Source organism: Zootoca vivipara, chromosome 14 (assembly GCF_963506605.1).
Source record: "Zootoca vivipara chromosome 14, rZooViv1.1, whole genome shotgun sequence".
NCBI lineage: Eukaryota > Metazoa > Chordata > Lepidosauria > Squamata > Lacertidae > Zootoca > Zootoca vivipara.
Genome location: NC_083289.1, coordinates 39,508,357 through 39,525,240, shown reverse-complemented (window position 1 = coordinate 39,525,240; position 16,884 = coordinate 39,508,357). Strand labels below are relative to the sequence as shown.

Genomic DNA, 16,884 nt, shown 5'->3' with positions numbered 1-16,884 from the left:
CTTGTAGGTCTCGGTCAGCAATGCCCATTGATGAATTTGGCCCTGGCTGCTTACAAAGAACACATCTCACTGCAAGCTGGTTGGTTTAACTAGTTACGGCTTCATTGCATATTGAAAGCTTAGCTCGCTCTTTCTTTCTTTCTTTCTTTCTTTCTTTCTTTCTTTGGCATGACTAGTGATATAATCTAACACTTTATGCTCCACTTCTAATATTTGCAGGGTTTTAGTGATGAAAAGTGGCCAAGTGGCAGAATTCGATGCCCCAGAGACATTAATAGCCCAGAAGGGACTGTTCTACAGAATGGCTGAAGAATCAGGGCTAATATGATGAGTGAACCTCAAGAAATAGACTATGGTACAGGATTTGGGGGTCCAAAGGAAGACATCTGCCTCTTAACCTTTTGTCATTCATATATAAGTCCCAGTCCTTCTGGTGTCCAAATACACGCACAAGAGGTATATCAAACATCTCAAGGGAACCCAGAAATTTATGTAAGTACACTAGGGATATATGAAGGCTTCATTTTCTATTCCGCCCTGTATTCGTTGCATTCAGCCCTGTTTCCATTCTGCTGCAGGTCATCTTCCAGCAAAAGATCTACATTATTCTGAATTCTGAATTTTATTTTATTTTTAATTATATGATGAAATACGGTTCCAATGATTACACTTGGTTGAGCATAGACTAAAAACTCCACAGAGATAATAGAACGGTTCTCCACCATGTTAAAATGGACGCAGAAATATTAAGATATGAAAAGCTGAAAACTGCATGGAGGCAGAAGGAAGTCATTAAATAAATCACGGGAACAAAACCAGAGATTAGGCATAGATAAGAAAGTGAGAGTCACGAGGAGAAAACGATAAGGTGATGCGAAATAATATCATACTGGAAATATGTGTTAATAATGTCAGTGACGGTTTGTATTCCTTAAATCACTGTATGTATTTGACAATTTTTTGTTGAATGTTCTTTTTATTCTTTTCTCCCCCCCTCTTTTTTTCTTTTTATAATAGATCAATGTGTTTCATTATGTGTGACTTTTAATATGTAAATAAAGTATTTAAAAAAAAGATCTACATTATTCATCTGCTGGCCCCTGCAGCAGAATTACTTAACTTATGCAATTTGCATAATTAATGTTAATTAAGTTGTCACTATGTTATTCCACCCAGTTCATTTCAGTACAAAGGAAGCTCAGTGGGGGTGGAGGGGACTAACTAATTATGTATCATTTGCAAAGTGAAAGCAACTGCAGTGAATACCAACTTGCATTTGATGGATCGATTTACATCGTGGACATGGGATGCATAAACAAACTTGGGCCAATTTCCACTCATGTTTCAGTTCTCCTTAGAATTCTCAAAGCACTCTTAGGTATAACAAATATTTACAGGGGGGACCTTAAGGGGAGAGGCGAAACTCCCAAACAGCTCACTTCCACTGTATCTCTGCCCATCATTCATTTCAAAGAAACAAAATAAAATTGTCCATTTGACAATATGTGTTGGTCCATATGCACATGGTATGAGTCTTGTTCTGTTTCTCTGGGTTGCATACAGTGATTCCTTGAGCATCATGCTAATTGTACACACACACACACACACACCTTTGCAAAGATGAACCAGAAATGTCCATTCCCTATGTATGCAGGCACCAGGGCCGTCTCTAGGCCTGGGCTGGGTGGCACAATGCGCCAAAGCACCTGGCCACCAGGGGGCATTGTTGCCGGGGTTGGGATGGAGGAGGAGGAGGCAGTGGCAGCTGCCAATGCTGCTGGTTCTGCCTCCGGAGGATGGGGAGTGGGAGGCAAGCCTGGGGGCTGCTGCAGGTGCAAAGGGGTCCACGGCTGCCTGCTCTGCGAGGCCGCCCCACCCCCGCAGGTACCACACGCGGCATCAGAGGAGGAGGAGTGATGGTGGGGGAAGGAGCCCATGCCTGCTGCCTTCGGCCCCGAACCTCTTCAGTTGAGGGGCGCGCGCCTCTTGAGGGGGTGCAGAGTGCAGGCACCCACTGCGCCAGCGGTGAGAAATTGCTGCAATTATAGAAGTGGGTGGGAGGAAAGGGGCCAGAGGAGCCACTCCGCTGTGAGGAAAGGTTTGGGGCTCTTTTGGTTTGGGGAAAAGGCACGGGGGGAAATGACACGATCATGGCAATCATGGAGAAAGTGGGTAGAGGAAAGTGTTTTCCTCCCTCTCTCACCTAACACTCGAACTCGCGGACATCCCGTGAAGCTGAATATTGGGAGATTCAAGACAGAGATAAGTGGAAAAGGCCCTTCCTCACGCAGCACAAAGGTCTGGGAAACGGGGGGGGGGGAGCGCAAGAGGGATCTTTGAACCATGGTGCTGGATAGGCTTAAGACGGCCCTGGCAGGCACCAAAATGAACACACAGCAGCAATAAAATATGTATACGAGACACAGGTGCAAATTCAGCACTCCCAGTTAGATTGCATGACCTGCTACCGTGCAAAATTCCTTCCAATGAAACAATATTCTTTAAGAGAAAGGAAGAGGAGGGAGATCTTGGAAATTGAAAAAAACAACAACATGGGAAACATTAATGCCAGACTGAGAGAAATCCACATGAGATACCACCAGACATAAGCAGGATTAGATTCCTGCCTCCTTTTATGCAAGGCTCTAAACTCCAAAACGTGTGTGCCCCCCCCCCAAACATGTGGCTTTTTAATTATTCTGTTGTAAAGCTTTCCACATTTATTGTGTACACCTCTGCTGGTAACTTCTTATTAGAGAGAAGCCATTGCATCTAAATCAGCAGAATTTCCCCCCAGAAAGAGTAGTTTTCCTCCTAAGTTGGGCATATATAGAGATAGTGAAGGAATTTTATACAGTCGTACCTCGGTTTAAGTACACAATTGGTTCTGGAAGTCTGTACTTAACCTGAAACGTACTTAACCTGAAGTGAACTTTCCCATTGAAAGTAATGGAAAGTGGATTAATCCGTTCCAGACGGGTCCGTAGAGTACTTAAACTGAAGCGTACTTAACCCGAGGTATCAGTGTAATTGGTTCTGGAAGTCCATACTTAACCTGAAACGTACTTAACCTGAAGCGAACTTTCCCATTGAAAGTAATGGAAAGTGGCTTGATCCGTTCCAGACGGGCCCGCGGAGTACTTAAACTGAAAGTACTCAAACCAAGGCATACTTAAACCGAGGTATGACTGTATATATATCATTGAGGAGGTGTCTAAGCAACATGAAAGAACTTTGCTTTGTTGGGCGGGTGTCCCCTTATCCCAAAGCAAGCGAACCAAAAAACGATCCCACCCTCCTCAACCCCTCCCCTGGCTTGAAGATCTGAAATCGTCAGCTCCTGCTTTTTGTGAGGAAAAAAGTTTCCGTCAGCTGCCCTCCTCCAGAGCTGGCTCCGAAAGGGAGGTCTGATGTGGTTTTGCAAACACTGAGGAGGATTCCAACGCCATGGAGTTTCGGCACATAATTATTTTCCTTTCCATTTTTGCAGCCAGCATATCGAGGCGTAAGTAGAAGAAACTAAATTAACCATTTCATCCACGACTCTCACTATTCTCCTCCCCCACCCCTCCTTTTCTCTCTGTCAAATGCAAAAATGTGGCTTCAGAGAAGTGATCTCATTTGCCTGGCATTTGATTGTGTTGAGGCTTGCATTTAGATAGATAGATAGATAGATAGATAGATAGATAGATAGATAGATAGATGATATGACTTCCCTAGAACATTAGTTTCAATACATAGATTGTGGCTGTGCTTTTTTTTTGTCATAGATGGTAAGGTTGGCAGGTGGTAGAAGTGGGGGAGGAATTCAATTCAGTTGTCATTTAAAGGTGAACCCACCAAATTCACACGTTCCAAAACAAATACTCAAAACTAAAACGCAGCCATAAAATTCGTGCTTTTCCAAATTTTGCAATGAAGTTCTCCAGCCTAGGAATGTGCGCGCGCGCAAAAAAAAGGTGTTACTTGGGTGGAGTGTGCATCTAAATGAATATATTAGTGAAAATGACATTCAGAAAGGAGTTATAAGGCGAAATAGCTTTGCAAAGGTGGGTTTGTTAAGCAACGTTGTGGGTTCAAGCCCCATGTTGAGCAAAAGATTCCTGCATTGCAGGGGGTTGAACTAGATGACCCTCTTGTACCCTATCAACTTACAATCTATTCTATTTATTAGTAGAATTTCACACTAAAATTTTCATGAGAATTTTTAAACACACACAAATTGCTGCAGAAATTCAGATAGCTGATTTTAAGATTGGGAAAACGGAAAACGGAAAACGGAGAGCAGTCATCCTTAGCAGGCGTTGGCTAAAATCATATCTGCCAATTCAGAGGATGTGAGATTATCAGCTTAGTCAAGTGCTTTGTTTTCCACCCACTCCAGCTTTATTGTTTTATAGGTAAGGCTGCTTGGGGAACTCAATCTTTGCACATTCTTATATGAACTCTTATGGGTGGGTGTGCACTAGGTTTTGTCTGTCTGACATTTGTGACTCCATTCTCAGTTGTTTAAAATGTATTGAAACATGCATTTCAGTGTGTATTTAGAGAGAAAATGTACATTCAAATAAGTAATTTAATAGGTTTTTTCAAAAAAATAATTGTAAAAAAATTAATAGGTTGTTTTTTTAAAAAAATTGCATTATTTGGACTTGCTGCCTTTCAATTAATCTTTAAGTATTTGGCAGATTAATGGAATTGTAAATAAAAACATGATAGGAAATAGATGGTTACAGCAGAGAGGGCAAGATGCCCTGCACATGCTCTGGGGTCCCACACGTGTTATTAGTTTACATGCTCCAGAATTGAATTCTGAAATTAAATCAGACCCCCCATTTTGTGCCGTTTCCAAGGATCAATTACATATACTCATTCAGCCCCTATTTCTGGTCTCTGTCTCTTCTTCTTTGTCCCAATATTAAGCTGGGCAGTTGCTTTGCAAAAATGTAAATCAGTGCATATTCAGTGGCCATGGAATGCTGACTTGACTGTAGGGAAAATATATATATGGAGGTGCAATGGTATCTTAGAAAGGGGCGTGGCTGGCTGGCTGGCAGGCACTCTGAACAAGAGCGCTTTCCATAGCATTGTTTATTAGAGGCTACCGCCCACACACTTCCGCTGCACTTTTCTGCTTGTGTGGTGGCACCTCGGTAAAACCACTTCTTTCTGTTTGTAGCAGAGTTTTCCCCAGAGGCAGAGTACAAGAACAGGAGTCATATTCAAATTCACAGTCAAGAGCTTTATTGCTTGACTGGTTGCACAAGCATTTCTGTTACTATTGTATACAAGCTATTTACATTCCTTCTTTATCTCTCCAGCACGGTATATTCTCAGTCCAGTGATCAACTATCCTGACACAGCAAAACTCACAGTATCAGCAGCACACATTGTCTTACTTCCAGCCTTGTTGTCAGCATGCATGTGTGCTTTCATCGTGTGGAAATTGCAGCCTGCAACTTCCTCCCTTTATGTGCACCTCCACCTGACACCAATCAAGCCTAGAGTGCCACTCCTACACAGTATAGAAAAATTATGGAACCCTCTTTAAAGCTTCCAGGAACTTCTATCTGTTTCTTAAAGAAAAGGCTTGAAAACAGCATTTTGTTGTAGTCAATGTAAAATGTTGTACTCTGGTATGTACAGGATATTGGAGGCAGAAGCTTCAACAATGTGAGAAGTTTGGGTAGAGATGCTTCAAGAGGGAAGCTGACAGGCATTTTCGTCTGGGTTTAATATCCAAGGGAATCCCAACTGAAACATTAGGAAAAAGATGGCTTGATTGAAAGCACATTGGCTGGTTTAATGCTTTTGTTGGGGAGAATGTTTTTTCCCTTAAGGGCCTTAAGGATTTTGTAGAGAGGGGAAAGTTTCAGAAAATAACCAAAATCATCAAGGGTGTAGAACATGCAACATTTGGAGGTGTTCTGGTTTAAAGAGAAGGCAAGGAGGAGGTGACATGATAGCGGTTTACAAGATTATGCATGGCATAGACTAGAGAAAGTGGATAGAGAAATGTTTTCTCCTTCGCTCGGAACGTTAGAATTCTTGGACATCCAGTGAAGCTGTTGGAGGATTCTGGGCAGATAAAATACTACATGAACTGTGGAACTCACCCCCATAGGAGGCAGCGACAGCCACCAATTTCTCTTTAAAAGAGAATTAGACAAATTCATGGAGGTGAAGGCTATCAGTGGCTACTAGCCATGATGTAGATGTTCTGCCTCCATTATCAAAGGCAGCACATTTTTGAATACCAATTGCTGGAAACCACGGGGGTAGAGAGTGCTCTTGGGCTCAGATCCTGCTTGTTGGTTTCCCACAGCCATCTGGTTGGCCAATGTAAGAATGGGGTGCCAAAAAGACCTGTTCTTATTTTTTTTGAGCAGAGTTTTCTATTCTGAAGATGATCAGGTTTCAGGGAAAAGGGGAACTGGATCATAGTTAATATTAATCAGAATGAAATTGTTGAAAACATAACCCTTGTGTGGATTAAACCAAAAGCACATTCTGCAGAGGAAATGGTTTTAGAACAAAAACGGTCATTTTCTTCATGGATAGAATCCATTTATTATTATTGCTAAATAAACATTGTGGTCTCCAAGAAGACAGTGTCAACCTGAATTCCTGTAAATGTGACGTTGCATTTAAACTTTTTTTTTTAAGGTAAATAAACAGTTGCAGGATCAGCAACTGAACCTACAGAGAGTTTTCTCTAAATGCCTTTCTGCAATCCCTCTTGGTTTGTTATTATAGGAACTCTGGAGAATTCAGAGCATGAAGAGTCCTGTGTCTCTCAATGTGCTGGTGAGTAGACAAGGCAAATTCTTAGTACTGAACTGTGGCAGGGCAGTTTATATGGGGGGTGGGGCAGGGAATTCTCTAGCAAGTTTTAGCCTCTTGGATAAATAATATGAATACAGAAGAACCTCAGAGTAGGGAGGGGAGAGAAAATTAGTTTGTATCTTAATACGAAGTTCCCTAATTTTCGCTTTTGGAAACAATATGCAAACTGAAGCACAATTGTCCTTCAAAATTCACATGCCTCTGAGTTTTGCAATGCAGTTCTCTAAACACACTATGTGCACAAAATGTGTTTATTGGGGAAAACCGCATACAAATTTATATATTGGTAAAAAAAATAGCATTAAAAGCTAGTGGGACACTATCAGGGAATTTGTAGAACTCCCAATATATTGTATGGTGTTTTTTTTAAAAAATGGATAGTGTAATTTATTCTTTTGGACCCATTATGCCCCAGATCGTGAAGTCATGCCAAAGTCATGTTTCAGTCATACCAAAGTCATGTTTCAGTCTGCCATCTTCAATCCAAATGGTGCCTGGCATGCAACCTTTGATGAAGACCACCACTGCCACATTGGGAATATTCACACCAAGTTTAGTGGGGCTATGTGTGAGAGAGACGCAGGCAGAAGAAAACTCCTGGGGTGGATCTGCAGCTTCTGCTTGCATCTGGTAGGCACCGCAGCTCCAGTCCAGATCCAGTCCAGCCTTTTAATTCTGCCTGTGTCATTAAAAAAAAACAACAACAACTATTTGGGTGTGCCTGGGCACACCCAGCATACCCCGTGTGCACACTTTTGTGCACACCTTTGTGCCCATCTGTCAATAACAAAGTTCAGTGGTGCCTTGACTTACGAATTAAATCCGTTCCGAAGGCACCTTCGTAGGTCGAAAAATTCATAAGTCGAAAAGCACCATTGGAAACGCAATTTCCCATAGGGATGCATTGGAAACGGAGAAATTCGTAAGTCGAAGCAACCCCATCTAAAAATTCGTAAGTCGAAAAAACTCTATCTAAAACCGCCGTGGTTTCCATTCAGATGTCAAGTAATTCGTAAGTGCGCGGCCATTTGCCCCATTCGTAAGTCGAAAAATTCAGTTGCCGTGTCGTTTGTAAGTCGAGGTACCGCTGTTGTTTCCAAACTTTACTCTCCCCGCTAGAAATCAATGTGCTGCCTCTCCCAACTGGATCCAGATTCAGCTATAGATATTCCACTTCGACCAACACATTCCTTCCAGGAAGGGCCGAAGAAAGGAGCGGCATCTCCCTCGAAGGCACTGCTATTGTTGAAGTGCTGGCAAGATGTCACAGAGTCTTAAAAGTGAGTGTGGTGGCAAGTCCAGCAGGGGCACAGAAGCCCTTGTGCTCCTGCTCTAACTATAGGAGTGGAAGTTCAGATTTGGGAAGTTTGAGAAGCTTCAACCTGTCACGAACCCTGCAGTGCTGTCCATATGAGGCTTGGTCGCCAGGCTCCAGTACAATAGGAAGAGGAAGAAAAAAACAGAGCGGGGCCTGATTGGTGGGACCTGGGGTTGGAGGAAGGGGGCTCTCTCCTTTGTGCCTTGTCTTCAGCCACTTCAGAAGGAGGAGCAATGATGTTGGCTATTCCCCCTGACCTCCAAGAGAGCAGAGAATCTCAATGGAGGCTAGGGAGTGTTGTGGGCAGCTGAAGGAGGAGGCAAATCGGGAGGTGGCAGCACCATAAGGGTGCAGGATAGTTGCCTAGAACCAGGCCCCACCTCCACAAATGGGAGCAGCCCCACTCACCCCAAAGGGTTGCGTTTTTACAATTCCAACATTCCCATGAAGTGAAGGAGTGTCGCAAGTGAAACTCGAGAGTTAAGAGCAATTCACCCATCACACAATACAGTCGTACCTCGGGTTACGAACACCTCAGGTTACGAACTCCACAAACCCGGATGTATTTTTGCCGCGCGCGCAGTTTGAGCATGCGGAAAGCGCGGAAATCACAGAAATTGCACTTTGCGCATGCACAAAATGGCGCTTCGGGTTACAACCATTTCGGGTTACGAACTGCGTCCCGGAATGGATCGTGTTCGTAACCCGAGGTACCACTGTACATTATTTATCTCTCTGAATCATTGAAACACCCCTTACTGCATTTCTCCTTGTGAAAAGCTCCGAATTCCCCCTTCCATCAGAGAAAGGGCAGCACAATTGGGCCAGTTCTTCTGGTCTCCAGCATCAGAGGTTCAACCAGTCTGCAAAATCCCAACGTTCCCCCCCCCACACTACCCTTCTCCCTTGTAGTTAGCCATACGATGAAAAGAACCTTTTAACAAGTGTCGTTGCCGTTCTCAGTTGCAAGGTGTCCAGATCAAGATGACAGCTGGGTCCAAAGACAGGCTGCACAAAGAAAATGGAAGTTTAAGGTAAAACAAGACTTTGTCAAAAAAAAAATGAGTCCTTGCTGTGGGAGCATAATAACTTGGGAGTAACATGGCATATACTAGAAAGATTGCATCCACCCCTACAGGTGTTAAGATCAGTAGTTTGGGTGGGTGACCCCATGAGAAGGTATTATCTGTGGCAGCCCCTAAGTTGTGGAACCACAGAGATGCATCTGGCACAAAAGGTATTCACAAATATCCTGAATCAACCCAATATAGTATCCTAGGAAGGGCTGGTTTTCTACCAAGACAGCGTACCTGAATGAGTGGGAGATGTGGATATTTACTGGTCCATTGACTTCTCATGTACATCATTTGTGAGCAAGTGGTTATTTTACATCACTTTACCAGGCTGGGGGTGGGGGTACCAAGAAACCTTCCCCTTCCCTATTTTACAGGGAAGCGCTGGAGCAGCATCCCCTTGGGTTTTGTTTCCACAATGGAAAGATTCTGAAGATCTTCCCCCAAGAGAGTGAGCCAGTCTGGGCACTCAACATCAAGCGTGGCATTCTCAGTGCTCTTCAGACATCCTTGGTAGCAACTACCAATGGCAGCGTGGAAGAGGTGAGCAGTTCTGAACATTCGAAGCTGCCTTGGTCCAGTACATACTCTTGGTCTGAAATATTGGTGAATTTTGTACAGTGGAGACTAGTTTATTAGGTCAAATGTGTGCACCAACCCCAGTCTGCCTTCAGCCAGCCCTCAACTGTTTGCCTTCTTACTTGCAACCTGCCCAGTGGAGGGGGGCTCTTGCTGTCGACTTGCCCTCCTTCCCCCTTACTCTCATTCTTGCCCCTTTTAAAACTACATAACATCACATAGCACAACATTCACATCCACATACATTAACAGAGCAACATACAGTAAATATACAGCAAATTCATCCCATGAAAGTACAAATTACCAGTCACTCATAGCATTAAGAAATAATAGATAGTTATGGACAGTGGCGGACGAAGACTTCCCATGGCCCGGGGCGGCACCGTGGGCGTGCACCCGTGGGCGTGCACCCGTGGGCGGGGTGTCGCCCCACGTAGTGCGCATGCGTGGCACCGCCGCATACGATGCATGCGCCATGCGCAACGGCTCCACGCATGCATGCTGCACGGCAGAGCTGCTGGCAGACCTCAGCGCCGTGTGCGGAAGCTGCCGCCCGGGATCCTCCACTCGCGGCTACAGTGGCTTCATCACCGCAAGGGGCTGGGGATGTTTGCCGGTGGCTCTGCTGTGTAGCGAGGCCTCTCTGTGACGGTGGTTTCGCCGCGGCAGCAGCGGCCATCGGCAGTGGGGGTGGGGAGAGGGCACTGCCCCACCAGAGTGGAGCTCCACCCCTATCGCCCCATGCTTGCTACGCCCCTGGTTATGGAACAGACTTAATTGTTCATTTATTGTTCAACCAAGCCAGAAATAATTATTGAGCACCACATATATTGGGTCACCACAATGACACATGTCCACCTTTCATCATCTACCTGAATGGCCATCAGCAACAGAACATAGCTGCCAAGTCTCCCGCTGAAAAATGCGGGATCAGCAGCGCACGGCACCGGAAGTCGCTTCTACGCATGTCCAGACATGCGTAGAAGCAACTTCCGGTGCCGGCGCTGCCCAATTTCCGGTGCCCAGACATGGGCAGAGCAGCACCCGAAATGGAGCCTCCCTGGCAGGTAGGAAATCCAGGGGATTTCCAGGATTTTTTTCTATTCAGGATAACAGCAGGAAACAGATTAAAATCTGGGGGTTTCCTGCGAAAAACGGGAGACTTGGCAGCTATGCATCAGAGATGATAAAAGCATAATCTCAAAAGCCAATGGGAAGCAATTATTTCCAAGTGATTTTACACTGTGAAGGGCCCTGTAATCTTTGGATGAAGGGCAGTACACATGCACACACGCACACAAAAACAACACACACAAAACACACACACACACTGTCTCGCACAGCACTATTACTACGCAGTTTCCTCTTGTTATCATTCACAGTCAGGTTGGGATTCGCCATGAAAGGGAGATGCTCTTTCGCTCAGAAGTGGGTGAAGCAACAAATGTAAATTTTACCATTATACAATGAGTTAGTTTCTACAAACAGTCACACACGGCTCCCTATCCTCTGTCCCAGGGGGCAGCAAACTTTTTCAGCAGGGGGCCAGCCCACTGTCCCTCAGACCTTGTGGGGGGCATACTATTTTTTGGGGGGGGGATGAACAAATTCCTATGCCCCACAAATAACGCAGAGATGCATTTTAAATAAAGGGGCACATTCTACTCGTGTAAAAACACACTGATTCATGGACCGTCCACGGGCCGGATTTAGAAGGTGATTGGGCTGGATTCAGCCCCCAGGCCTTAGGTTGCCTACCCCTAATCTGTCCAGACAAGCACATTCTAGCCAGGAAAATGTTTTGGCGTTTTTGTTTTTGTTTTTTTGTTTTTTTGTGGAAAAGCAAGGCCAATGTGGGGGGGGGGGAGAGTTTCAAGGGCTAAGACACTGCAGACCCATCTCTCCCCCCCCCACTCAATGCACTTTCTGTTGGGCTATAGGTTCGAATCATCGTGTACTTTGGAGCCCAATAAAATAATTCCATTTTGGTGTCTTGCGATTGTTAATTAGGTGGATGTCCTGGGGAAATGCCCAACCAGATATGAGCAGAAAGGGCCTCTCCTTTTGAAGACGAAAGATTTAAACCTGTGTTCTCACCGGTTTTCTGGATCTACTTCTCTGAGGTCCGTTGCTTTGCCCAATGCCCCAGTAAGTACTGTTGAACCTCTTGTTCTTCCACTCTTTCTTTCAAGAAGCTAGCTGCGGTGTTACTCAAGAACCTATATGCTTAAAAACATGAACAATTTTTTATCAAGAGGCAATTCTACTGCGTTGAGCCTGTAGACACAAGGGGAAAGGTTCATATCTAGGCAGGAATAGATCGGGCTCTTTTCTTTCTGTGCTAGTTTCACATAATGTCTGATCTTACTCCTGTCCCATCCTGTTTTCTATCATTCTGTAAAGCCACATGAAAAATCTACATTTAAATGGTATGCACTTTTTCCCCTGCAATGCGTTTCCCCCAAAATATGTATTTTTGTGCACACTTTTCCTGTAAAATGAACATTTTAAAACTGAAATGGCATCACAACATTTGGAGGAATACACAGCTTGTTGGGCCTGATGTGTAGTAGTATACATTTAAAGCCCTGTCATACCACTTTAAACAGTCTTGGTTTCCCCCCCCACACACACACACACAAAGAATCCTGGGAGGTGTAGTTTGTTAAGGGCGCTGAGAGTTGTTAGTTGGCCCCTGTCCCCCTCACAGAGCTAAAATTCTTAGAGTGATTCAACAATCAAACCCTTTCCACAGGGAACCTTGGGAACTGTAGCTATGTGAGGGGAAAAGGGGGGTCTCCTGACAAGTCTCCACACCCTTAACAAATGACTTTCCCAGAATTCTTTGGGGAAGCCATGAGTGTTTAAAGTGGTATCATAGTGCTATAAATGTAGCATGTGAATGTAGCCTAAGTGAACATTTGATCATCTCTCTATCCCTATGTTTTAGCCTGATCAGCAGCTCATATCATCCAAACTTGAGTGTGTTCAGAAGTTCGAGGAGGGAATCCTGGCAGAATCCCAATGTCTAGAGTCTCATCTCACTACATCTCCTGGGAGGAAGGGCAGCGGAGTGAAGACCCAGACTCGGATGGCAATGAAACTGTTCCGAACGGAAGCTGAAATCACAGCACATGAAAGAGGTTGGTGCCTGATCCTGTTACCATGTTTATTTGCCCCAGTGCCCTCTCTTCTCTGCAGGTTTGCTCTAAAGAGCAAAGAGGGTGTGATTTTCATTGCCATCAATACCTTGGGTTGAGTAGAGAGGGAGGAAAATCACAGCTTCGTGTGTGTGTGTGTGTATGTGTGTGATGTCCACTTTTGTGCCCACACCAATCACTGGCATGTCACACACACACACACACACACACACACACACACCACACACACACACACACACACACACACACACACACACACTGTGGCTCTGGGGTTGAAAATGTTTACCCACCCTGGGTTAGTGAATGCCTCTAAGCTATGACAAGTTAGTAAAAAGTCTTCTTGAACTGCCCTTGCTTGGGGTATAAGACTTCTTTTTCTCCACTTACTAGGCTACAATGTCATTTGGGATGAGGGAGAAAGTTGATACTATTTAAAGGCAAACCTACTCAATTCATGCTCCCGTAAACAATGCACAAAGTAAAACACAGCCATTCTTTGAAATTTGCACTTTTCTGAATTTTGCAATGCTATTGTTCTCTAGCCAAGTCATGTCTACAGAAAAGCATGTCCTTTGATAAAGCATGTGTAGAGATGCATATTTTAAAGGGGGGGATCACAGATTTGCACTAAAGGGATGGTGAAGTGTCAATATTCCCAAAGCCTAACAAAAAAATGTGTATGATGATGTAAGATATTGGCCGTGATGGGAGGGAGGACTGAAGCTGAGAGCTCAGTTGCCTTTCTGGTGGTTTTCCTAAGGCCACAGAATGATGACTATGTGTCTCAACTGTCCCCCATTGCTTGGTTTTGCTTCTGCAGTAGACATCAAGGATATCTACGAGAGCAGCCTGTTATATGAAAGGGAGAAAACAGCACGATGGCTGGGAGAGGAGGATGAGGTGGTGTTGGTCTCCGAAATGCTACAGAAGCTCTGTATGAATCCTAGAGCGGATTCCGAGGCAAGTTGTTATATAATTTTTTTTGTCACAGGTATTGGTTATTGCTGGTGTTGAAAATGTGGCACTTGGATGTGAGAAATGGAATTCTTGCGCTCTTCCTCTGCCCCCCTCCCCAAAAGATTGATAGCCTTGTTGTTGTCCAGTAATTTGCACAAGCCCCCTTTTAAAGCCCTCATGTATTATGGCGTTAGCTTTCATGGACCGGAATCTAGCTGCAGACAAATTGTATTTGTGTTTGGGGTGAGTGTATCGTGTGAATCAGCCCTGAGATGTATTGGCTCCCAAAGGCCCAAGATAAATATGTACTTTTCATCAATGTTCTATGTGTCCCTGGGTTGAGAGGTCACCGTAAGAGACCATAGCCCCAATCAGAAGAACAGATTCAGGGTCACTTGTGCTGAGTTACGTTCCCTCCTGGCCTGTTATTCGATGACCATTCTTTTGTTAGCCCAGCCTCTGAGAGCTATTGTCACTGGTAACAAAACAGAAGGTCTTGTCTAAGTTCTTTTGTGTTTATTCAATTTCCTACCTTAACCATAAAAGGCACTCCTCAAAGCTGTTTTACATATGCTGGAGCTGAATGCTTTGGAGAGTATTATTGAAATTTATTAATAGGGCAACCAAATACAGAAACACACCCTTTCTCACACTCGACAACTACCCTAACCCAATACCCCACTGAGCGCATATATACCGGTAGAATACAGGTTGTAGCCAAGCAGAAATGTGTGAACATAAAATAAAAATAAAAACATGTCCTATACAATAAGTAAACTTACATGAATAACAGGATATTAACTCTCTAGGGAGCCCACATGACTTTGTCTAGGCTGAGCAGCCTCCACTGCTCAAATTTAGTTGTATTAAACATTACAGACCCATCCAAACCAGACTCTCTCTCTCTCTCTCTCTCTCTCTCTCTCTCATCACCCAAGGTAGCAATTGCCACTGAAGATTTCTCTAACTACTTTTGCCTTGGTGGTTCATACAGTCTACAGTGTAGCAAAGAGTGAATGGTGCCCTCGATCTATTACAGGCATAGGCAAATTCGGCCCTCCAGATGTTTTGGGACTACAACTCCCATCATCCCTAGCTATCATCCCTAGCTAACAGGACAGGACAGGTCAGGGATGATGGGAATTGTAGTCTCAAAAATATCTGGAGGGCCAAGTTTGCCTATGCCTGATCTATTAGCTACCACATGCACAGAAGCACCAATCCGGACAGTGCTATCTGTACATAGCCTGAGAAATTTAACATAATGCCACATCCAAATGTGCCATGGCATTGTTTACGTCTATCCTTTATTGCGTTATTCCTTTTCATCATTTTTCTTTTTCTCTTTTTTGAGGTTTGCAATTGTTTTCTCTACTAACGTAGCAAAATGAAGGGAAAGCAGGTTTTTTTTAAAAAAAGCACACAACAAAGTTCACTGCTCGTTTTGTAATCGAGGACGAGGAATTGAGTTGTTTTTAATGGCCGTTTTATTTCAACGCGGATGAACGGGTCTCATTCTTATGGGTCGCACTTATTCAGTGATTCCTGCATTGCAGAGGATTGGATTAGGTGGCCCTTTGGGGTCCCTTCCAACAATTCTATGAGTTTCCTTGTTCACCTGTAGAGAAAGCTGGCCAGCCAAATAAATCAAATAGCAACAGAGCGGACGGAAACCCAAACTGCCTGCCTGCACAGTGGCTTTCATTCTGGAGAACTGTCAGCCCATCAGACCATCTATCTTTGAAACAGAATTTCCCCACCCCCACCCCTCCTTTTCTCCTCTTTTGGACAGCTTCTTCCTTCCCACTTCCCGCCCTGCCCGACACTTCTGCCCCCTTAACGCCCCTTTGCTTAATCTGCATTTAAATCCAATCCCTTTGCACAATGGCATTTGACATAACTCTATAAGGCTCCCTGGTGAGTGGCGTGCTTTCCCTCCTCTCCTCTGAATGAGAATCTCCCCCGCCCCCCAGCATTTATCCTTGGTTTTTTGTCGCATAATCTTGCCCCCATTCAAAGCCAAAACAATGCAAGGGACAAATAAGACTATCCATGGCTAGTAAGGATGTGTTTTCCCAGGCTGTGCTGTGGACATTTCCCATCAGCCTCTTCCTGGACCAGGGGGTCTTTTAAAAAATGGTTGGAGAGAAGGAGATAGGAATGAAGGAAGGGGGGTGGATGGGTTGGAGCAGACACCATAATACGGGGGGGGGGACACATGCTCTTAGCACTGAAAACAGCAGATAGCCTGTTCAGGACCAAAACAGGCATGCTATGAATAATTTGCCTCTCCTTAAAGGCATGCACAAATTTCCATATGAAGACTAGCAGCCAGTGCCTTCCAAAATCTAAATGACACCCAGTTGATAGAGGGAAAGGTGGTAATTCTGTCTGTAGGAGACAAAAGGACACATCAGCAACTAAGAGAAGAGCTCTAGCTCAGTAGCAGAGCAAAGGATGCAGGAGAAATTCATTTCTGTCCGCATTGAAAGGCCGGCCTACCTAATCTGCAGTTTCTGAAACAATACGTGAACCAGAACGGAGCCATTCTTTGGCATTTGAACAGTCTCTGAATTTTGCAGTGCAGTTCTCCGTCTGTGCAATGTCTGCCAAATACACAAGGGGAGAGTGTGCATAATAATATTGCATGTCGGTGAAAAAGCCCATTTTGTAAGCATTTTTATGAGTGCATTTTATTAGGGGAAACTGTTTTGCAAAAAAATGTTTATATTAGGAGAAATGGGCACACTAAGGTACTTTTGAATTTACATGAGGACTTTTAAAAGCAATAAACTGATGTGGATACTTAAGACTTGAGAAATGGAGAGACTAAAGAATGGACACTTTGGCCCATCCCTCAATAGAGTGCATGCTTGGCATACAATGTTACCAGGTTAAATCCCTGGCATGCCCAGGTAGGGCTGGAAAAGACCCAGAAGTCAAATTCAGG

General features: G+C 44.3%; 2 protein-coding genes across 4 annotated transcripts in view; both read left to right on the top strand.

The window, feature by feature from the left end:
- The window catches only part of ABCC6 (ATP binding cassette subfamily C member 6), a 46,131-nt gene extending 45,082 nt beyond the window's left edge, over positions 1 to 1,049 (top strand). For 2 of the 3 annotated variants that reach the window (XM_060283012.1, XM_060283011.1), the window contains one exon: positions 220 to 1,011. In XM_060283012.1, the coding sequence (XP_060138995.1) occupies positions 220 to 328 (109 nt within the window). In that variant the 3' untranslated portion in view covers positions 329 to 1,011. The other variant, XR_009558578.1, reaches the window with a different exon arrangement.
- Positions 1,050 to 1,740: 691 nt separating this feature from the next.
- LOC118092960 (uncharacterized) overlaps positions 1,741 to 16,884 on the top strand; it is a 107,508-nt gene continuing 92,364 nt past the window's right edge. The window contains 7 exon segments of the mRNA XM_060282786.1: positions 1,741 to 1,884; positions 6,757 to 6,807; positions 9,128 to 9,198; positions 9,615 to 9,780; positions 11,827 to 11,958; positions 12,767 to 12,959; positions 13,798 to 13,937. Of these exon segments, the coding sequence (XP_060138769.1) occupies positions 1,741 to 1,884; positions 6,757 to 6,807; positions 9,128 to 9,198; positions 9,615 to 9,780; positions 11,827 to 11,958; positions 12,767 to 12,959; positions 13,798 to 13,937 (897 nt within the window).